At 41.4% G+C, this 23,389-nt stretch overlaps 2 protein-coding genes across 5 annotated transcripts; both read right to left on the reverse strand.

Annotated features, from left to right (window-relative positions):
* Nucleotides 1-363: 363 nt before the first annotated feature.
* Nucleotides 364-14,271, reverse strand: rigi (RNA sensor RIG-I). 2 transcript variants are annotated; one of them, XM_018738537.2, is made up of 18 exons: nucleotides 14,136-14,271; nucleotides 13,494-13,625; nucleotides 10,788-10,969; nucleotides 10,212-10,362; nucleotides 9,575-9,712; nucleotides 9,309-9,428; nucleotides 8,877-9,039; nucleotides 8,443-8,695; nucleotides 6,049-6,211; nucleotides 5,781-5,882; nucleotides 5,530-5,687; nucleotides 5,178-5,313; nucleotides 4,385-4,533; nucleotides 4,173-4,263; nucleotides 3,473-3,643; nucleotides 3,227-3,375; nucleotides 2,314-2,460; nucleotides 364-1,163 (listed from the first exon to the last, which is right to left on the reverse strand). In XM_018738537.2, the coding sequence occupies exons 1-18, from the start codon at nucleotides 14,239-14,241 to the stop codon at nucleotides 867-869; spliced, it is 2,808 nt and encodes a 935-aa protein (XP_018594053.2). In that variant the 5' UTR covers nucleotides 14,242-14,271; the 3' UTR covers nucleotides 364-866. The 2 variants fall into 2 exon arrangements, with proteins under 2 accessions (XP_018594053.2, XP_018594052.2); XM_018738536.2 differs by having other exon boundaries at nucleotides 9,309-9,431.
* Nucleotides 14,272-15,337: 1,066 nt separating this feature from the next.
* Nucleotides 15,338-19,399, reverse strand: toporsb (topoisomerase I binding, arginine/serine-rich b). 3 transcript variants are annotated; one of them, XM_018738373.2, is made up of 2 exons: nucleotides 19,377-19,399; nucleotides 15,338-18,272 (listed from the first exon to the last, which is right to left on the reverse strand). In XM_018738373.2, exon 2 carries the CDS (start codon nucleotides 18,267-18,269, stop codon nucleotides 15,432-15,434), a length of 2,838 nt encoding a protein of 945 aa, XP_018593889.2. In that variant the 5' UTR covers nucleotides 18,270-18,272; nucleotides 19,377-19,399; the 3' UTR covers nucleotides 15,338-15,431. The 3 variants fall into 3 exon arrangements, with proteins under 3 accessions (XP_018593889.2, XP_018593887.2, XP_018593888.2); XM_018738371.2 differs by lacking the exon at nucleotides 19,377-19,399 and adding an exon at nucleotides 19,107-19,333; XM_018738372.2 differs by lacking the exon at nucleotides 19,377-19,399 and adding an exon at nucleotides 19,107-19,333 and having other exon boundaries at nucleotides 15,338-18,291.
* Nucleotides 19,400-23,389: the final 3,990 nt, after the last annotated feature.

Below are 23,389 nucleotides of genomic sequence, written 5' to 3' on the forward strand. Positions count from 1 at the left end.
TCGGGTGCTGAAAAGTCTTTAAAGAAAAGGAAAATTAGTTTTCCAGCATTTCATAAAAGATTAAACTACATAACACTATATAGTATCCATTGTGAGTCGCTTTGGACAAAAGCGTCTGCTAAGTGAATAAATGTAAACGTAAATGTAAATGTGCAAGATCTTTTGTGCTGTGTTGTTCTGTATACCAATGTGTGCAATATAATTGTGCAGGCACTTTGCGTTTTTTAATCCAGTATACCGATGAAAGATGATTATCTATCTATCCATCTCCAACACATATCATTTTCCCTTCTTCACTTCAAAATGACTGTTGACACACTGCTCACTTATAACTTTATTATTTAAGTTGGAAGATGTACAGGAGGTCAAAGAGAGTAAAACAGATATGTAAACATACCTGCATACATACAGTAAATGAACTTTAAAAATAGTAATGTAAAAATGCTGTGCAACAGTAGAAATATACATACCTGCGCTCTTACAGTCTTAAGACGCTCTATACCATTTTCAAAGATTGAATTTTTCTTTTTTTAACATGATAAAAGAACAGAACTGGAGCATAGCACACTGAGAAAAAGAGCATTCATATAGGGTAAATGGAGCACAAGGGCAAACGTTTACAATATTTATAGATGAATTTTATGTGAGGAAGTTCTCTGCACTACAACTAGATTTTCAAAATCAACCACTAAATCTATTACAGTTTAATGGCATTTCTGGGAAATGTGTATACTACTTTGCGAGCCCAATGGCTGTCAGTAAAATTCAATCCTATTCCTGTTTGAGAATTGACATTAAAATACAAACATGACAAAAACAACAGAGACTGTCAGATTAACCTATAAGTGAAATTTTTGCTCATGAAGTTAGAGGCTCTCTATCTCTGCGATATCAAATGTTTTTATGGAAAACGGAACCTCCGTCCATTTTGTGCATTTGTATTGCTGTTTGGTAGCGCAGTTCTCCAAGACGAAACTTTTGACCTTGATCAGCGGCAGATCGTCGATATTCATGTAGGTGGCAGTTAGTCCCCAGTCATGTCTGCACAACCCACAGAACACTTTCATCTTCTTTGTGATTCCCAAGAAGCTTATGGGTTTACCGTGGGGCTTCGTTTGGCATCGTTCAAAAAACCTTCTGTCCAGAACAATGTGATGTGACTCCTGGGAAGACAACAGTTTATTGCTTACACAAATTGCACATAATATAGGTTTCAGTATTTGTCCAATAGATTATCTATATTTGGACAGCATTCAATACAGGGATAATCTAATAAATACATAAAATTACAAATCAATACAGAAAGTATTGCTCTGATACTTTCACAGCGATTAGAGGTGCTGCCTTCCGCTTAAGGACCCTGGTTCAAATTCAATTCAATTACTTTTCTTATAAAGCACTCTTGTCACAAAGTGACACAGACCGCTGAACAAAGGCAAAAGACAAGAAACAAATAAGACAGTTGACTATATACTAGAGTAATACGTTATCCATGCAATTATTAAAACTATAAGTATCCCTACTGGAAAAGAACAAAAAACTCCCAACCAAAAGTAAAGGGAGAAAAGACCTCTGGGGGTCCAAGCACCAGTAGGTACCCACCCCTCCTGGACATTCTAATTTAAAAAAAGATGTTTAAGTCAATTTACAACGAATAATAACACTGTATCTGAGTGTTAACTTGATGTTCTAGTTTACATAGACACGTCTTATCCATCATGGCTGGTGGTGATCAACTTTAGTCAGTGTGGGGTGCTGGTATCATGGCTGGCTGGCCTGCACCCTTGATCAAGGTACTTATGAAGAACTGATACAGTAAAAAATCACCCAGGTCTATGAATGGGTGAATTACTGTAAGTATCCTAATAACAATGTACGGCAGTTTGGAGAAAAGCATCAGCTAAATCGATGTTTTTTTTTTTAAATAATAAATTGTACTTTTGCTGAGATGTACGTCGCTTTGGATAAAAGCGTCTGCTAAATGAATAAATGTAATAAGATGGAGGTGAATAATTTTTATGAACTCTTCAGTTGAGCTTACGCATTCTTACCCAATAAGCCTCTGTGGACAACTGTCTTTGAGTAAATGAATAAATTTACACTGTAGTGTTTATTCATTTAGCTGATGATTTCTCCAAAGCAGCTTATAGTGATTTACCCATTTTTTTACTGTATAAATCCAGGCTAAGTGCCTTGTTCAGGGGTACTATAGCAGGAAGTGGGATTCAAACTTGGTCCTTCCAGTAGAAGGCAGAAGCTCTAACCACTACGCCACCTGATGCAAGTAAGAAAGAAATGCCAGAAAGACTTTACCTCCAAGAGTCTCAAGTCATCAGAGAAACAGGCAAATTGTTTGCACTTGCTGCAAACAAGTCTATAGCGGTCTTCATCTCGTGGTCTTACAGGAATTGACTTGATATAATCACGCTTGGCCTTGTCCTCCTTCTGAAACACTGCAATCTAAAAAAAAAGCACAAGTAACATGAAAAAGCCATTTTATTTCTGCATAGGATGCCTTGTACAGAGTGTGTTGGGTATCGCTCTTTAATTGCTATTAAATGCTATGACATTTTAGCCAAATTAACAATGCAAAACATTTGAGAGAATATTTACATTTATCCAAAATGATTATTGTAACAAAAAAGTTGTTAGGAGCACTACAATCACCAGAAACGTAATAGGTTTGAGTAAAACACAAAAAAGTTTCATTTGCAATCCATCATCTACAATTGCTATTAAATGTTGAATATAATAGTTTTTTGATTTTCGAAAACACGATTTGCTTCCGCAGGGGGGTGCAGTGGGTTTGACCAGGTTCTGATCTCCGGTGGGTCTGGGGTTCGAGTCCCACTTGGGGTGCCTTGCGACGGAGTGACGTCCCGTCCTGGGTGTGTCCCCTCCCCCTCCAGCCTTACGCCCTGTGTTGCCGGGTTGGACTCCGGCTCCCCACAACCCCGCATGGGACAAGCGGTTTCAGATGAAGTGTGTGTGTGTGTGTGTGTGTGTGTGTGTGAGATTTGCTTCCAGTTTTTTTTCCAGAAAATTCCACCAAATAAACTTATCAAGGTTACTTGCATGAGTGTCAGGAGTTGCATATGCTCTTTATGAATTTAAAAAGCACTTTTAAGAATTCACGGGACTCCAATAAAGAAATCCGAACTAGATGTCGATTTAATGTACTTCAGTGCACTATTTCATAAGGCTAGTTAAATATAGGCACTGATACCTTTGTCAGCATTAGATCCTTGGACTGCTGCAAATTAGCAACTGCTTCATCTACTATTTTTTCCTGGTGCATGTTGAGCTTCTCCTTTTCAACCCACTCGGTTTTGCTGGAAACAAAGATACACTTGCTGCCTTCAGCCCGTCCCCGACCTGTAACGGCGATAATACATCTTTCACATTTTCAGCACTGGTTTAATCTATTACAAATATGAGTGTTCATACTAATTCGGTATGTACAGTGACCCACCTCTGACCTGTACCATTTTGACCACATTTCCTATGTACTCATACATGAGGACGAGATTGCACTGAGGAATGTCAATGCCTTCATCTGCCACAGAGGTGGCAATGAGAATGTTGCTGTGATCTGAGCTCTTGAATGATTCCAATACTCCCTTCTTGGATGTCGGTGTCATTCCTGCCCAGGAAAAGAAGATCTGGTCAGTCTTCCACAAATATCACATGACAATACCGTGACTTGTTAAAGTCATTTGGAACTTATTTTGAACTTGAGCGCTGCATAAGGTGCAGACAAGTGTCTGTAAAGTTTTGTAATTAGTTTCTTGTAAGTGTGAATTATGTAAATTTTATGATACCTAGTGCAATCTGCATTTAATTTTGAATTCTGCTAAGGGGGAGGAGGGGGTGTCATTATATAAAGAAAGCCTATACTTAGAACGGTAAACCAATAAACCTTTTAAATTCTTTGCATGTCACACAAATCATTAACATTTACATTTAATTCATTTAGCTGATGCTTTTCTCCAAAGCAACTTAGAATGTTAAGGTTACAGTTATTTACCCATTTATACATCTGGGTAATTTTAGCAGAGCAATTTAGTCATACAGTCATAAATCATACAGTTATAAATTTTTTGATGATAAAACCAAGAGATTTGTCTGCTGATCCTATTTGGTAGTGTAAGTACATTACAAAATTTCCATACCAAAGCCCTTTGTGTCAGTTTTCCTGCCTATTAAAATAGAAGGTTTCAAGTATTTTAAGGATTCTGTTTCTTCAATCCAGTTTTTCAAAGCCTGCAGAAAAGTTTCATGGAAGAAACAAATTACTAGCATATTGTAAAATGTCATCTAATGATAAGTCAAAATACATGAGAGAAAACGGGATTTGGAGTAGACATGAAGCATGCAGACTCACCTCTGCAAGGGCTCTGGTCTTGACAAAGAGCAAGGTGCGAGTCTTGTCATTAAGTCGGTACAACTCATTCAAAATGTAAATGAGCCTCTTTAGCTTGGGATTTTCTCCATCCATTCTCTGGGACAGATCATTCAGATGCTTGTGCTGGGCTGAAATAAAGACACGAGGTGAGAGACTGGACTCCTGGCAGAGCGCGGTACCAGGTGTTTAGGTCTGGAGCACTGATATATACAGGGCTGGATTTTAATCACGGTAATTTACTGCTCTGTATGATAGAATGACTAGTCTCCGTAACTATTCACATAAAAGAACATTGTTTTCATTTTCTTTTAGCCGGAAAAATTAAAGGCAACATCGAGTTCTGGAAAGCTAAAACACACTGGCTCCTGATATTTTCTCCACCATATTCATCCCATAAAGGTAGTCAACGTTCATCGTCTTGTTATTGATCACCAGCACTCACAAACACCAGACACAAGCTGTAAACACTGTGGAAGGCAGTTGAATGAAGGTTTCCCCATACGTCTATTCTGTCTCAGTATGTTTTACTAATGCCCAACTGTCATGTGCAGAAATGCATGTGGGTTTTGCACCATAAATGACAGATAAGTGAAGAAAATAACAATTTAAAAAAAAAAAAAAAAAGACACCGGAAAATGTTTATGTCCTCAAAAATTTACAACTGGGCTATTCATAATGGGGAAGCCAGTGCATCAGAATACAAACAGTGTACATTAATTAACAAAAACCAGGAATTAATCAGGAAATTCATGTACTTCTATCATAAACATACCATCAAAGTAGGCGGTTAACTTCTGCTCAGTTTCATCAAATCCAGCCTGTCTGACTTGTTGGAAGAAGGAATCCAAGTAATTTAAAGCATCCTTAGTTCTAGCATCCTCATTAATAATGAGTGCATCGTTGTATTTCTGGAAAACAGTAGAGATAAAAAGGTAAGAAAAGCCACAAACGATTATCAGATTTAATAGATAAGGACACTTACTGAATGTCTGCCTGTGATAGAAACAATTAGCAAAGAGTTAATGAAGATAAGGACCTTTGACAAAGGCACAACAGAAAGGTACCTCTTTGGGCTTGAACCTACACTCCTTCATGTCACCCAGCCCCCTGTGCTTCACGCTTACCCTCAGATGTTCAGTGTAGTTGAAGAGAGCTCTGCACACCCTGCTCTCTTCCTCCTTGTCATCCATCTGTAGGACGCAACACTTCTTTTGCACATCCACAATCCATTGCTCATATTTCTGCGTGCCCTGCTCGTTGTGTGGGATGTTGGACAGCGATTCTGGGGTTAGAACATAACCTATGTTAGTGGGCTTCTCTTGTGTCCAGAGCAGCTCTTTATAGACAGTGTGGGGTCATAGCAAATTGACCATACCTATGTCATATGTCCTCCTGGCATGACTTTCTATAGTGGACATGATGTCCTTTATGATAGAAACAAAAGGGTCATTTGGGCGCTTTTCCACAGCATAGAAGTCTAGAGAGTAACAGACAATAACAGAATAAACGCCATGCAAGTTTGCAGAGCACAAAATCCAGATACTTTCACTAATCAGTTATGGAAGTTTGTTCGTGAATGAATGAATTAATTCATTATCAGCAACCACTTGTTACATTGCTTTTTTTTTTTTTTTTTTTTTTACCTTTTTCAGGAATATGCACAAAAGACATAAGCTCCTCTTTGTTTTGCTCGACTGTTGAGATGACTGTGACATCAAGGTTAGCGCAGAGCTGACAGATATTATTTTCAGCCTCCTGCTGATTCTTGAAGGTGCCAATACCCACAGAAGCTGTCAGACCTACAATCTAAGAACATACAGTATAGAATAAATATGAATATTTAACTGACTGTACAACATAAAAATTACACACATTAATAAAAACCACTTGTCCAGTCCAGGGTCATTTGGTCCTAAGACAAAAACAGGGGTTAAGGTTAGGGGCAGCAGGGAGTCCATCCATCCATCCATCCATTGTCAACAACCGCTTTGTCCCGAGCGGGGTTGTGGCGAGCTGGAGCCTAACCCGTCAACACAAGGTGCAAGGCTGGAAGGGGAGCAGACACACCCAGGACAGGACACTAGTCCACTGCAAGGCACCCTAAGCAAGGTGTGAATCCCAGACCTGCCACACAGCAGGCACCGGCTGAACCCACCTCACCCTCGCCCTCGCCCTCGCAGCATGTAGTGTAGCAGTTAAAACTGCTACCTTTAGACTCAAAGGACCCAGGTTTGAATCCCATCTTCTCCTGAAGTACCCTTGAACAAGGAACTTATTCTGAACTCATGCTACAAAAAAACCGCCCCCCTGTAAAAATGGATAAATGAATGTAAGCCACTTTAGAGAAAAAACACCAGGTAAATAAGTAAATGTAACATAGTACAGTTTGTAATTTATTTGGAATCTTAAAACTGCACATTTTCCACTAATATGTTTTGTATATTGTAAGTTTTTAACTTTCCATCAGTCACAGTGATTCTTCATTTCACTTCACAGTTATTCCAGCACACAAAGGACACAGGACAGTTTGAACCCTGGACACAGGAGAAGTCTACCATAGGCCACTTGCATACGTGCTTCCACTCACAGTCACAGGCGCACACAGACAAAGGACCTTTCTCAAGGCTATAATGAACAAGGACATCTGCTAGGAATGTCTGACCGTCCGTATGTAAGCAAACGGAAACACAAACTCCAGCTGGCAGTCCTGAAGTTCAGCTGCAACAGTGCTATGCGCCATATTGCATTTAAAATCGGAAAAAGATGGGTTTCTAAATAAACAGCGTCACTCCCCATTCTTTTGGGAAGGAGATGTGGCCAAAAAAGCGAGTTTGGTGACTCCAGATTTCTTGCACTGGAAAAAACATAGACACAGAACTGCAGTGAAAGCAAAAGGAACATAAAGCCCTTCTGAAAAATTCAGCGCTACTTACAGTATGTGCAGGTCCAAACAGAAGGAGACATGGTGTAAAACATTGAAAAATATGTAAAAGGATAAACAAGAACTAGCCTCCCACTTCAAGGCTTCCACAACCATTGAACAGATGTTCATCAGACTACTCAGTTTTACTCCGCGTCCCCTTATATACCATAATTCCCATCCTTTTAGACCACAGCATTTGAATATGGCAAGTTATTAAACTGGGACAGCCTAGTCTGTCACAAACACTCCCACGGTTTAAACCCAGCAAGAACAAGAGGCCAGTGGTGTGTGGAAATCAGGCCAGATGCCATCTAATTTCCTGTGAAGAAAACCCATTTTGGCATTGACCAGAGCCACGCCTTCTTCTGTTTATGGTGCCTTATTAGAACTGCTCAGTCCTGCATATTGAATTCCCCTGGCTATGTAAAAGCAGTGCTGTGAAAACATATTTCCCCCTTTCCAAATTTCTCTGAGTTTGTAAATTTTTTACATTAATCTTCATCTTATCTTTTCGTCACTTCTAGTAGATGGATGATGTATGGATGAAGCCTGTGAAAGGGAAAATTACACTAGTATTGTTTTTAACTGATTTTCTTTCCTTCAAGGTAATAAAACATGCAATCACATGTGTGGGAAAAACTAATTTCCAAACAAAAGTCATTAACTGATTGTACAACCTTTAGTTGCAATGATTGCAACTAAATGTACCCTGTAATTATTGACCACATAGCTGTTGAGGGATTTTTGGCCCGCTCCTGCATGCAAAACTGCTTCAGTTCGGCAACATTTGGAGGTTTATGAGCATGAACAACTCTTTGCAAGTCTTGCCACAACATCTCATTTGGATTTAGATCAGCAGTCTGATCAAATTTAAAGACAAAAAGTGCAACATTTTAAAAGGAGTAAACCGTTTCTCACACCACTGTACAGAGTGACAATATATCCATCTATCCATACATTATCAGCAACCGTTTGCCAACTGTAGAGTCACAGTGGCCCAGAGCCCATCCTGAAAGCATAGGAAGAGAGGCTATCACAAGACAAGAAACAAATAGTTAATAATCCATACTCAGAGCAAAACCAAAATAATTGAAATATTAGAAGTGTAACACACCTGTGGAAGAGGTTCTCCTCTCTCATTTAATTTGGAGTCCAGGTAACTGGCCATCAACATATTGTATGGATGCTTTCCCGTGGTGTTGTGGCACTCATCGAATATTAATAAAGTGAAAATGGAGAGAGATGGAAGTTCTCCCTTATTCAGGGCATTCAGTAAAATCTGGGGTGTCAGCACAATGATGTCATTGTTCTCTGCAATCACTTTCATGGGGGTTTTCTCATCCATGTCACCGCAAATACCTCTAATCCTATCAAAGGCAGTCAAACATTGATCAAAACCTGTATTCAAAGAGCATGTCTTTGCACAACTTTCATGACACTCTACAAAGAAACAAACACCTAGATTTGCATGGTACATTACTTAATCTCACTTGAGTGAGGTTGAGAGGACCGTTTAAGACCATTGCGAAGATGATGCAAACAACACACCTGACATCATCATCGGTGCTACTAAAGTAGTCAGAAAACTCTTTGAGCTGTTGGGCAAACACCTCCACTTTGGTAGCCAGGAAGACAATTTTAGCATTCTTTTCACGTCTGGTCTTCAGATGGTCTTCACAGATAGCAAGAGCGACAAGGGTCTTACCACAGCCTACGAGAAGACGAAAAATACAATAATTTAACACGCAAATGTAAAAGCTTAAAGCCTTCAGTATAGTCAAACATCTCTACATCGTTCAGCAGGACAAATTAAATTAATCCCACATACATACCTCATAAAAGAAGCGTAATGACATCAACCTAAAATATACTTCAGTCAATCGTGGAAAAACTGTGTGTTTATTTAAATATGAATTCATATAAACAAACTGGTGGCAACAAAGCATTGCGTGTTCTTCCGAATTCGTGACGATCCCAGACCTGTGGGAGCACAGACTATTGTATTTTTTCCATCAAATGCAGGCTCGGCCAGCTCCCTCTGGTAGTTTCGCAGTATCTTCTGTCCCTTGGTTTTGGAGGGGCCCAACTCAGCATCCAGGACTGCTGAAAAGAGTAAAGAAATTAGGTATGAGTGCATGCACAAATCAAACTGGAACTGTCTACATTTATTCCTGCAGTGAGAGCAGTCCTGCCTGCAACAGCCGTATTTCATTAACTGTTATTACCCATGAAATGCATTTCAATACCTTCTGCTTCATTCTTAGCGTGAATTATATGATTAGCGGACTTGACAAGACTATTCACATCAGATTCTTCTTTATACTGGAAACTGAGAGTTCTGACTTCTTCGCTCATATCGATCTCCTGCACTGCTTTATTCCCATCTATAAAAAAAAACAAACAAACAAAAAAGATCAATATCATTATACAGCTAAGAGGTGTTTCATATAATAGAAAATTTTATCAACAAAATGGCAAAGGAAAATAATGCAGCTGTGAAAAAGTGATTGTCTTTGCTAAATATCAAAGATCTTTAGGTGAAAGTGGGTTGATTGTGAACTGATAATGGGATGTCCTGCTGAGACACCACACCCGTTCATTTTTGTCCACACTAGAGGACACATTTTCTTAAACTGCATCTCCCAGACTGCACCTGCTACAGTGATGAATCCTAATGCACCTTATGGAGGACATTCTATGCATGGAAATTTACACCACATTGTGGACAGTGTGAGCAACACCCAGAAAATCCCAGAAATATATCCAAACATGTTTTTTTGCTGGTTCTCTGAAGGATAATGTGGCACAACCAACATCAGAGACTTGCTGAAGGCTTGTTAGGGAGGTAGTGTTGACAGAGATTAATTCAGAGAGGGACTCCACCTGTTTCCGGATCCAGTAACTGAAGTGCAGTGTCATAATTACATCTCTGCAAAGCCAGAATCAGGAGCTTGAACCAGTTGGATTTGTCTGATCTTTTCAAACACTCAGTGAGCTTCTCAGATGCAGCAATGTGTCCTTTTTGTTCATCAGTCTAGTGGAAATGAAAGGTTCAGTTTGTACAACTGTTTTTTTTATATAACTATTACAGGTTTGTATTTCTCACAGTATAGGATTCATATTAAATGTTACATATTATATCCATATAAATTTTTTTTCATATTAAAATCAGCATTTAATGAGTTTACAGACTTTCAAGGTAATGAGTGCAAGGATTCGCAAAGTGCCTTCAACAGAGCAACAAACAAAGATTATCGTGCTATTAGTAGGGCAATTTACTCAGCACTTTCAGTTCACTAGTTGGTTTCATTTCAAAAAATCATTTAGAAAAAGTATTTTGTCTGTTCAGTTATATTAATTTCATCAAAATAAGTTTTTCTAGCATTTACTGTGGTTTTTGGTGGTCTTACACTGCAAATAATTGGCTAATATCATGCAGTGTTTGAGAGATATACTCACCGCTCTAATTTCTTCGCATTCGCGAGGAGTAAAGCATTCGGTCATGTAAGTCAAAATTTCAACGGGCTTTATCTGATTCGTGAAGGAGGCTTCAATTCGCTCCAATAGTTTCTTGTGAGGAGTCATTTGCTCAATTTTTTCAAAATTCCACTCTTCGATGGCCTTGTGAAGTCCAGTATACTCTGAAAAATACATGGAAGGATTAACGCAATGTTTTATACAACTGACATTTGTGTAACAAAAAAAAAAAACCCTTTATCAATGTGTTCATGCCTATATTTTGTTCTAACAGATTTTGGTTGGCCAAAATAATGCACAAAACTGAATTCCAAGTGGAATTCTGGGTATTGCATCCATTCGTCCAATTTCAATAATTGCCCTGAGCTGGGCTGGGGTGAACTGGAGTCTGTTCTGGAACCATTGGGCGCCAGCCAGCCTAAGAAGGGTACACCCAAAACTAGACACCAGTCCATCGCAGGGTAGGGTATTATATAAATAATCCAAACACAAACAAATACAAATGTGCAGTTTAAGTCAGCCAATCCAAAGCCATTCCACTCAGTTCGGTTTAGTTATTTCAACATTTAACAGAACTGTTAAGTCAACTTCTGTTGCAATGTAATAGACTCAAGATCACGGTGACTGAGCTTCAGAAAATCTAGTTATGTCACTAAAGTGATCACTGCATAAATCTAGCACTGTAAGTCACCACGGAGAAAGGTATAACAAACGACAGCAGCAGCAATAATAATAATAACAACAACATTTCAGATACTAGTTACCCGGGATCTGATAAAAGTTCCAATAAAATTCACAAAAAACACAAAACGGACATGATAATTATCCAGCTATGCAGATCTCAGCACAAACAAGAGGGGACTGTGAAACATGGAAGCCAAACTCCCAACAGCTGACTATGGAGCGATGACTTCATCTCACCAATAAACCCTCTGTTTGACAAAATTTCTGAATACACGTATTGACTCATCCTTGCTGCCAGACACACACCATCAGAGAGGTAAACAACATTCAGTTTTATTACTTTGATAGAGCCATTTAAACACAATGGTTGTCAGAAGGCACATCCATCACACTCTGCATACTTTCAGTAAAATACCCTCATTGACTTCGGTTGCTGTCATGTGAACATCATGGCATTATAATTACCAGACGCTGGTTGGCCTGCCATAGTTCACATACACACTGGATGGAAACTGCTTGTCCCAAGCGGGGGTCGCAGCGAATCGGAGCCTAACCTGGCAACACAGGGTGCAAGGTTGGAGGGGGCACACCCAGGACAGGATGCCAGTCCATTGAAAAGCACCCCAAAGCAGGGTTTGAACCCCAGAGCCACCAGAGAGCAAGACCCAGCCAAGCCTACTGCACCACTGTGCCATTATGCCCCCCACCTGGCATAGTTGTTTATTAGTAATATGAGGCTCGCATGTAAACATTGGCTAGGACATTAGTATATTCAAGTATATTACACTTATTTCAGTATTCTGAAAATAAGGGTGATGGTGGTTCAGTGTGTAGCACCAGTGCCTCACAGCTCCTGGGCTGTGGGTTTGGATGGGTGTTTGAATCAGACTCAGCCTGTCTGGAGTTTGCACGTTGTTCCTGAGTGGCTTTCCTCCTACAGTAAAAAGATGTGTTTCAGGTGAACTAGATAGATGAATGTTTCAGAGGTATTAAAAATGTTGTTTTTCCTGAAAATATAGATTTCTAAGAAAAGTGTTCGTGCCTCATTGAAGCAATATTTTGAGAATATCAGAAATGCATGTTTGTGTGGGAATTACATTCAACATATGTAAAAACTTACATATGAATTCAATGCAGCAACACTTTGTCAAGTCTAAGGGGGACCACAAAATATTAGCAGCAGTACTTGTTATGCAAATGACTAACAGTGGTACAATAAGTTGTTCAGGAAAGGGAATCATTCTTGGATTGCAGTAGTCATCTTGGACTTCTTGTGGTAAACCAGAAAAGAAACACTTTCACAACAGTGTGATGGTATTCATGTTGTAAAAGCTGTTTACTTGACGTGGACAGCTGAGTTAATACTTACATGGTTACACATCTTATATCTAAAAGTGTGTTTATAATCTACTATTTCAGTGCTTATTTTAGTTATGAGTTGGTTTACTATAATCAGTGTAGAGACTGGTCAAAACTGTTAATGTGACAGGTAGTAGGAAGTGTGCTGAGCAGTTTATTTATTTATTTATTTATTAAGGAGGAAGCAGTGTCTGCATGCTGTGTAGTAAGTAGTGAAGAAAAAATAAAATGCATGTTGTATATGTAAAATTACTGTCAGAAGGGAAATAAATGTAATTGTACCGAATATTAAGCCTTTTGTATGAGTATATATTTTCATAAGCCATTGTACAGGAACCTATTACACGAGGGAGAGCATTAACACTTGTTTCAACCCTTGGGGGCACACCTTCCAGTTTGAATTTACTACAGTCTTCTAAAGACAATGGGTGGTGTAATGGTTAGAGCTGTTGCCTTTAGACCCAAAGGATGCAGGTTTGAATCTCACCTCCAGCTGTGGCACCCTTAAGCAAGGTATTTATCCTAAACTAGTCCAGTAACATTACTCAGCTGTGTAATTGGGTAAGTAATTATAGGTAGATAACAGTGTAAGTTGCTTTAGAGAAAAGTGTGAGGTGAATGTAGCAGGTTATACAGTGTGAATACCTCCTGCTAGGAGGTGATCCAGGAATGACCGGAACCAGCCTTGCTCTTGAAGTGTCCACATCTTCTCCAGAAGCATCTTTGCAGCACAGGTCACTGATGATCTCTCTTCTGACAGGATCCTCTCCATCTCTCCTGCAGAGCAGAAGGTTTCAAACTCAGTACTGAAAATGCCTGGAATTCACTGCTTCATGAGGAGGAAAGAGGCCATTATTCATTTTTTTTTTAAATTTTACTTTACAAGCTATACAGCTTTAGGTAAATATCAAAGCAATGAATACTTGTCTATTGAAAGCACTTTAAATAAGTGACAGTTGTGCAGTTAAAATCTAATTCAAACCTTTACATTCCATAAGTATCCTATCAGCGTAAGTAATATTATGAACTTTGCTGTATTGAGAGGACTTGTATGTGCGCTAGTGGCGCTGTCACCTTCCACTCGAAGGACATGCGTTCGAATCCCACCGCCTGCTACCCTTACTTACGCTGAACCGATACAGTAACAAGTACCCTACTGTATAAAATGGTAAATCAGAGTAAGCAGGTGACGACAGCTAACTTATAAACACATTCGATTAGCTGAGATGAGATCATGTCGACGAAATTAGACACAGAGGAGTGAAAATAATAATGGGACTAACCAACCTGGGTCCAAATAAAGCGACATGAATCCCCTCATGTTGGACGGCCGGATTATTTGCGCTATGTATCCGCTGAAGCGCTTCAGGTTTTCTACCTCCAGCTCGTACATCTTGCCGTACGTGTGTCGGCGCGTGACGAGGCAGGGAGAAACGAAAGTGAAAGTGGACGGCGCCGAAACTTACGGCTCATTCGGGCACTTACGGAGAAATCAGCGGCTCGCTCCGGCACTTATGGGTATGAACTTGTAAACTGGAGGCTACGGGTTCCACTCCCACTTCCTCCATGACCAATGTAGCACTTACCCCTGAACTGATTGATACAGTAGTGAGTAAAAATAGTCTCAGCTGCATAAATACAAGCTGCTTCAGGTAAGGACGTCGGCTTAATGAGTAATAAGATAGAAGCGTAGTGTTTTATATTACAGGATCAAACTTAGGGTTGCTCTCATGACTAAATATCTGTAAGGTTATCATGGCTTGGTATTATGATACGACTGATGAAACTGAACCAAAATCACTGACTCTTCCTTAGAACAAAAACTTCTTGCGTTGACCAGTCAGTAATTGACAAGTTTAACTATACACCCAAATGAGAAAAGTAAGACTGCTGCTGTGTGCAGACTGTGACATCATCCTCCTACCTTTCTCAGCTTGGCTCTTGCCCAAAACACAAGTGCTGTACTTTATCAACATCAGCGTCTGGTAAATAACACCATGCAAATTCCTCTTGAAATCATTTATTGAAATTTCAGGGGAAAGGGTGTGGCATGATTCAAGCGTCTCAGCTTCTCCCCACTATTTTGAATACTGTCCTTCATAACATAGTATGTTCACATGCTCTCCACATGAGCATTGCATGCTCATATTTGCACTAACAATATCTGAGACGGTTTATGTAACTGGCATGGGATTTCCTCCCAACAACTAGAAGTTTCGGCTGGGAGTTAAGAAAAAAAGGCAAAAAATGATGACTTTCCCTGAGCACAACACCATATGAACTTATTCAGAAAGTGTTTGGAATGGTTAGTAAGATCAGTACTTCTCTTAAAATTTTAAAAGAAACAGGATAAAATGCACTTTGCCACATAAATTAAACAGCACAAAATCGGTGAGAATTCTAAGTCCCAAGTCTTAGAAAAGAAATTTCACAAATCTTAGAAGCTGTTATTCAAAATGTACAGTATCCACAGATGTTCCACACAGAAAAAGAACCCTGACAAGAACAAAGTTTTATTTACCAGTAATCTGCAAGTCCAGAAAAATAAGTACATTTTTGCAGTGTACAGAGTTTCAGTGACAGTTAACTCGCCATGCTGTTGTCAGGGCTGGTCATGGAAACCGTCTGCTCTGAAGAGCTGTGCTCGCTGGTTACCATGGCAATGGTGGTACTTGTCCCAGCCCCTGCAGGAAGGGACGACTGCTTTCTCTCACTCTGGAGCGCATCACGAATATCACCAAAGGTGACTTCAGCAGAAACAGTTTCAGGGTTCGACACATCCACACTGCTGGGATCAATGGGCATTAAGTGCTGTTCCAAATCCTGCAAGATTGACTCAAGGAGGCTTGTGTCAGAGGGGTGGTTGGCAGTGGGGGGAACCCCATTTTCGTTGCTGACAGGGATGACACTGGGGATAACCTCGTGCACAACAGCTGGGCTGTGATCGGTGTCGCTGTCTATAGTGATGACCACTGGTGACTTCTGCACAGCCCTGTCGCTGCTCCTGTTCTTTCGGCATTTCTTTTTGTGTTTCTTCTTTTTCCTGTGACGCTTCCGGCTCTCACCCGTGGCCCTACCCTCGTATATGATCTCTACACTAGGGCTCCGGCTCTTGTTCTTCCGAGACCTGTTGTGGTGCCTCTCACTGCTGCCCCTTTTCTCCTTGAGGCTGGAAGAGGACACATGCTGCTTTGAGATGTGATCTCTGCCCGTGTCCTCCAAATGCCGTGTCTTGTACTTCCTCTTCCCGCCAGGCTTCTCATGCCGTGCCCTCCGATGGGCAGAGCGGGAGCTGCTGCTGGAGTGACTCCTGGAACGGCTCCTTGAATGAATCCTGGAGTGACTCCTGGATCCGCTTGACCGATTCCTGGACTGGTTCCTGGACCGGGTCCGGGAGTGACTCCTGGAGCGACGTCTCTCCCTCCGGTGGGACTCCCTGGGTCTGCTGCGTCTGTGTGAACGAGAGCCGTAATCTGGGCTCACGTGAAAGCTGGAGGAGTAAGACCTGCTCTGCACGTACAGCGCATCAGTCCTCTCCTTCTCACGGCTGTAATGGCTGTACGAGTCCCAGCTGTAGGAGTACAAGGACTTCTCCCGGCTCCGTTTGTACTGACTGTAGTCTCTGTCCCGTTTCTTTCTCCATGACCCATCTTTAGAGGGCAAGCAATCCCTGCTCCTTGACCTTGAACATCTCCTGTCCCTGGAGAGTGTGCTATCGCTGTTCAAAGATATAGTTGGACTTCTTGCTGACCAGCTCCAGTCTGTGCTTCTCGAGCGCCTGCTGTGGCTTTGATTGGACCTGTCCTTGCTTCTGGATCTTGACCTTTCTCTGGATCGGCATTGTCTCCCTAATTGAGAACTTGACTGATGTTTGCTGTTGCTGCTCTCCCTCACCCCAGAGGCTTCATCTTTGCCTCTATGAGAAGGAGAGTGTCTCCTTTTGTTTTCAGGTGAAGCCCAGTTCCGTTCCTGTTGCTCTGATCTCCCAGTAGACTGAGGTGACTTGTGTCTGGATGCTGAAGAGCATATGGAGGATGGAGGACTGAGGCTCGGAAAGTGAATATGCTGGGGCTTTTGAGCTGCCTCTGTGCCCTCATTGTGATCAGACTCTTCTGAATCGGAGGAGAGCTGTACAAGCTCAGGTGTCCGTTCTGCCATAGGCTTGACGTAGCCTACAATAACACAGTCTTCCTCATCAGATGAGACATCTCCACTATCATTTACTGCTGGATCACTCTTCACGTGAGCTCCCTGCTGTGCTGAGGATCGAGGCTCCTCCACTTCTACTTCCTCTCTACTGCTTCCAGACTCTGACTCACTGACAGGTGGCAAGAGCGAATGAACTTGCTCTGTAGTGGAGTATGATGGTCCTGGCGTTTCATCATCCCATGGCGCCTGGCTCAGGACGCTGGTTGGCACAGCAACTGCCTGCTGGCTGAGCTCCACTGAACCAGCCTCGTCTTCTGAAATGGCAATAACAGAGGAGTCAGAGGTGCTGCCTTCTTCGTACGATGGTGCAGGACAGTCATAAATGGCATGTTGGTCATACGCCTCCATGTTGAACGGGGACCTCGCAAAGCTTATGAACTCATGTAAGAAGTGATCAGTGCGCGTCAACAAGAAGGGCCGCAGCTCATCGTGGATCGCCTGGTCCTCCATGTCATACCTGGTGATGCGGGACATGATGATGTGCTGAACTATGTTAACGAGAGAGCCATGTGCACCGTAGAGCACTGTCAGCTCCCGTCTGAGCCAGGGGAGCAGCCTGTGGAGGCATGCCGGATTCCTCTGAAAGAAGGCTGCAGAGATATCCCTGTAGCGGCCACCGTCCCGCACACTCCGGACCCTCACACCCGAGCGGTACAGCGCACGCCTGAATGAAACCATTTCCTGCTCACGCAGATGCCGCACCGTCCTGCCCTCGTTTTGCGCCCTCCGACGAGCAGCCATCATTGTCATCATGCGATGAAACCCTGAGTCCGGCTGCAGAGCAGAAGATGCCGCCAGACCTTCAAACAAAACTCCATTGTCCTGAGGTGGAGATGTCCTGCGCTGGGTCTGCCTGCGTTCCCTCGTTTGCGTGGTGCGGTACCGGAACCTGCGTCCATCGGGGCTGGCAAAGGAACCATTTTCAGTAGGCCTCAGGACAAACTCCTTGAAGTCGTTCTCAGCCTTTATAGAGTGGAAGATAGAGTTGAAGGGTTGCTTGCATAGAGGGCATTCAGCTTTGTTTTTAGACCACTCGTGGATACACCGGAAGCAGAACTTGTGCAGGCAGCGATCGAGGTAGGCCATGTTGTTAAATCGATCGAGGCAGATGGGACACTTGGAGTCAGGAGAGGCTTCCGCCGACACAGACTGAGAAGCCTTGCTCGGGCCATCCTTCTTCCGCACCCGCAGCTTCATCTTTGTAGGTGCCATTATCTACAGCAAAATAAACAAACTACCTTTTGAGTGAGCAACCAAAACAAGCTCATTTAAATAAGTGTCTATTAAAAACGCTGGAAACAATACCATGCACAAAGACATATGAAAGGTATTTTTAATAATGCAAATAATAATCTGAGCAAAAAAAAAGGTGAAAATAAAAATAAGAATCCACAGTTCCTGTGTCACCAGTACAAATGTGAAATACTCAAGTGTGTGTGTGTGTACATGTACATACAGACCATATCATGGAAACTAATAGTTCATCTGGATCATACTTAAAACATGTCTTTCCACTAAAGAATTATTAGACAGATTTACATGATTTATAAGACACATCAGAAGACCTCACATTCATGATAAGTTTAAAAAAAATTAAAAATGAAAAGAAAACTTTACACCAGCCATACTGTATGTGGCATACACAGAGAGTAACTAAAAATTTAGATTGCATTTGGCAAATTGACTGGGTTTGTGAACTGAACTGGGAAGACAGAATTATGCGGTTGTTAGAAATACATCAAGATGACTCGATTATGAATATGTTGTGAAATAGATCAGATATTGCTATTTGATAGTATTTAAACCTACACCGTTCAGATATTTACTACTAGGCCTAGCTAACAGCTAACACAGAGAGCTAGCTGGAGTTTACTCACCGGCGTTCCTTCCTCATATTAAAAAACGTCACATTTCTCCACACAGTCCTCCGACATAGCGATAAATCCATATAAACATTCAACATACTGTTTAACCTTCACGAGCAAAATAAGGAGTATAAAAGACAAAATGTCCCAAGAGAGCAGCCTGACTGCCAGGACGTTTTCTTACCTCCAAACAGCAGCTGAAAAACTCATGTGGCGTTATCTACGATCTGTCGAGTCAGAGTGACACAGGACCGCAGTCCTATTACATATTCCATCCGATGACTATAAAGATGCACAAATACGCTTGAAATTACTGTTTAACACCCCAAACGATAACAGACACCGTGACATAATTTTCCAGCGACATTGATGATTGCTGAATATTTTTAGCGCGCAAAGGACTATGGTATAGCGGCGAGTCGCTCTGAACTCCAGGAAATTCTCTCTTACTTACTAGCAGCCGTAGTAGGGAAGATCAGGCTTGGGACGCACGACAGCGCCCCCAGAGGCTGGGAGGTACAGTTTGCACCCCAAAGGCTGATCGTGGCTGAGGCTGTATCAGAGTCATTTATTTGCCATTTGCAGTTACGCTGGATACGCTGGGCATTGAAATGCCTGCGACGAGGCTCAAATTCAGACATTGACAGTATAAGCACGTATTAGACACGAACAAACACTTATTCCAGTAAACACGTATGGGATGTGTTAATGAGAAAGGCAGAACAAAATAAATACAAGTACAAAAAATAGTAAATAAACAGTGAATACTGAATAGTAAGTGTCTAGGGGTCCGGAAGAGGCGGTAACACAGTGTCAGTAATAAAGTGTCGCGGTGCTAGGTGAAGGACTACTGGCTGTTAAGTAATCTGATGGCTCATAAGAAAAAAATGTTCTTCAGTCTGGTTGTCCTTGATTGGATACGACGGAAGAGTCGCAAACAGGTGGCGAGTAGGGTGAGCGCAGTCCTTAATGATGTTCCGGGCCTTTCTCAAACAGCGTGTTTGGTAAATGTCCTGTAGGGCCGGAAGTTTATTTCCAGTGATGAGCTCAGCTGTTCTCGCCGCTCTCCGAAGAGCTTTGCGGTCGGAAGAAGAGCAGCTGCCGCACCATACGGTGATGCAGCCGCTCAGAATGCTCTCTATGGTGCAACGGTAGAAGTTTGATGTGATGCCACAGGAAATGCCAAACCTCTTAAGCCTCTGCAGGAAGTAGAGACGCTGACGGGCTCCTCTCGCTACTGTTTCTGTGTGGAGGATCCAGGAGAGATCCTCGGAGATGTGTACGTCCAGGAACTTGTAGCTCTTGACCCTCTTCACCTCCACCCCATTGATGTGGATAGGCGCGTGACCTCCTCTCTGTGACTTTCTGAAATCCGCAATCATCTCCTTGGTCTTGTTGACGTTCGGAAAGCGACGGCCGTCATCACACCATGTTGAAAGGGCTCCGACCTCCTTTCTGCAGGACGTCTCGTCACCGTTGGCGACGAGTCCTAGGATGGTTGTGTCATCAGCAGACTTGAAAATGATGTTGGAGCTGTGCTTAGCGGAGCAGTCATAGGTGAACAAGGAGTACAAGAGGGGGCTGAGTACACATCCCTGTGGGGCACCAGTGCTGAGTGTGAGTGTGGAGGATGTGTGGCTGCCAATTCTGACCACCTGCGGTCCTGCCCGTCAGGAAGTTCAAGTTTTATTTGTCACATACGCAACCATACTTAGCACGACGTGCAACGAAATGCTTTTCCGACTGTCCGTAATACAGACTGCTAGAAGAGATAATATAAATAAGGCGATACAACACACGCACGCTGTCCGAAGCAGGGTTGCAGCGAACCCGGAGCCTAACCCGGCAACGCAGGGCATGGGGAGGGGACACGCCCATATCCGGATGCCAGTCCGTTGCAGGGCACCCCAAGCAGGACTCGAACCCCAGACCCACTAGAGAGCAGGCCAAACCCACTGTGCCACCCTAAGGCAATACAAATAAAGTAGAAATTAGAAACAAACTGCAGAAGTATGAAGAACATATAATGATCAAAATAGATTATAATAAATAATAAAACTCATAAAGTAAGGTAGATATATAGTGGTCTAAAAATGTGGAATAACAGAAATATAATAAAGATGTATTAGAGATATACAGCAAGCAGTAAGTCCAAGATCCAGTTTCATGGGTGACTGTTAAAACCCAGATCCTTCAGCTTGGCTTTGAGTTTGGTGCAGATGATGGTACTGAATGCAGAACTATAATCAATAACCAGCATCCGCACGTAGGTGTCTCTTAACTACAGCCTGTTCCGGGGCAGACTCCTTGGCCATTGCCCTAGAGTGACTCAGTACTAAATTGTGTTTCCTGTTGAAAAACAAGTGGCTTAGTTTTCATATAATTGTTCCGTTGATGGGATGAGCTTCTCTCCGGGAATTAAATTACACCGGATTTTCACGCGTGGAAGGAAGGAAGGAAGGAAGGAAGGAAGGAAGAACATTCACAAGCATCGCCAGCTTCACTTTTGCATTTTACCCAAGACATACCCTAGGTGGCGCTGTGCAATTTATTAGTGAGATTTTTTTTTTTTTTTTTTTTTAAAAAACGCTACTACTTCCGCTTCCTGTCTTTTGTGGCGGCGCCTACATCGCAGTTTTCAACTCTCATTTGTTTTTCAAGTAATAACAAAAGTTCAAAGTGATGTACGTCAGTGATCGAACTCTGGACAGGATATATTCTTTTGTGAGTAATATATATTTCATTAATAAAATTGTATTTTATTCTACGTCATTATTATGGACAAGTCGAGACATTAATCTTCAGTCAAGAGTCTGTTTCATAATTGCTGTGGATGAATTGTTGAAAATTACTTTACATCAACGTTTTGTAGCTATTCTGGGGAGCAGGTGGTGTAGTGGTTAGAGCTGCTGCTTTGCTTTTGCTGGGTGAGGGGGCACATGTACCAATCCCTAATGCCTTTTTAATTAGGTACTACTTTTTAACCTAATTCAATTGTGCCACCAATTGAGTTACTTCTCCGTCGTTTAAATGAGTAAATAATTGTAATTTTTAACTCTTAGGATTCTGCCTTAGTGGACTGTTTCTAAACATCCATTTACATTTACTAATTTAGCTCGAGTAATTTAGAGTACCTTGATCAAGGGTTCTAGAGCTGGAAGTGAGATTTGAACCTGCAACCTTTGGATTCAAAGGCAGCAGCTCTCACCAGTATGCAGAACTGTATGCAGAAGCAAAGATACAATATTTTATTAATTTATGTTTTTAAACATGTATATTTGTAACTTTAGATCCTGCTGGTGGTTGTGCTCTTGTCTTGGGGATATGTGATCTATGGGACCAGAATAGCTGCACAGTGGCATCTGGAGAACAAACTGAAGATGCAGACTTGAAGTTTGTACAGGCGAATGGGGATGCAGCACATGACAGAAGAACAGAACTCATGTGGGTCTTCGGACACTGATGCTGCAGTGTTTACACAGAGTTGCCATGGCAGCCGTGTTACTCTCACTCCAGCTCAGTGCTTGACAACAGATTTCAGATGTCATCGCCACACCACTGTAACTGCATGCTGGAGTAACTAAAACACATCTGAATATATATAATATATATATATATATATATATATATATATATACACACACACACACACACACACACATACATTTACCTACCAGCTAAGTGAAATGTAAAATTTACATTGTTAATTCAGAAAAGTTATAAATATCCAAAATGATCAAAGTCAAAAATAAAATGCATGTTATTTTTGGCTGTAAACTAGTGAAACTGGCTTTAAAATCAAAAATGTTTTAATATGTGACTGAAAAAACAAATCTACTGAAAGCTATAATGTACTTTTTCATTTCATTGTTCACAGAAACTGATGTCTTAATTGTCTTGGCTACCCTTTTTTGAGACATTAATTTTATTTCATAACAGTGATTTATATCTGTTACAAAGCTTTAATGGTTGATACTCAAATGGCAGGTGATTCATTCAGTACACATGGTAATTGTTTCATTGTCATGTTCATTTTCAATGGAAATTAGTCACTCTTTAAGAAAAGGAATCACATGATGCAGGGTTCAAGTAACCCAAAAGCACATGAACAGCAAAAACAAGTTGTTGGAATATTAAATATATTCCTGTTATTTTAATAATAAATAGTGATGCATGGATGAGTAACCCCTTCTAAGTAGTGTATCTAGCGATGTAGTCACCTTGGTGAATAAGGTGTGTGGTCTAGTAACACTACATAGTATCCGTTGTAAGTCGCTTTGGACAAAAGCGTCTGCTAAGTGAATAAATGTAAATAGTTGTTTTATAATAGAGAGGGAAATGCTTCTCCTCCCTCTTCAGTGATGCCCATGGCTTTTATCTTCAGGAAGAGATGGAATGACTTCACTAGTCTTCAAAACCATGTCCCTGGAGAATAAAATCACATAAAGGTATGAGAATCAAAAAGTA

Source organism: Scleropages formosus, chromosome 3, assembly GCF_900964775.1.
Source record: "Scleropages formosus chromosome 3, fSclFor1.1, whole genome shotgun sequence".
Taxonomy (NCBI): domain Eukaryota; kingdom Metazoa; phylum Chordata; class Actinopteri; order Osteoglossiformes; family Osteoglossidae; genus Scleropages; species Scleropages formosus.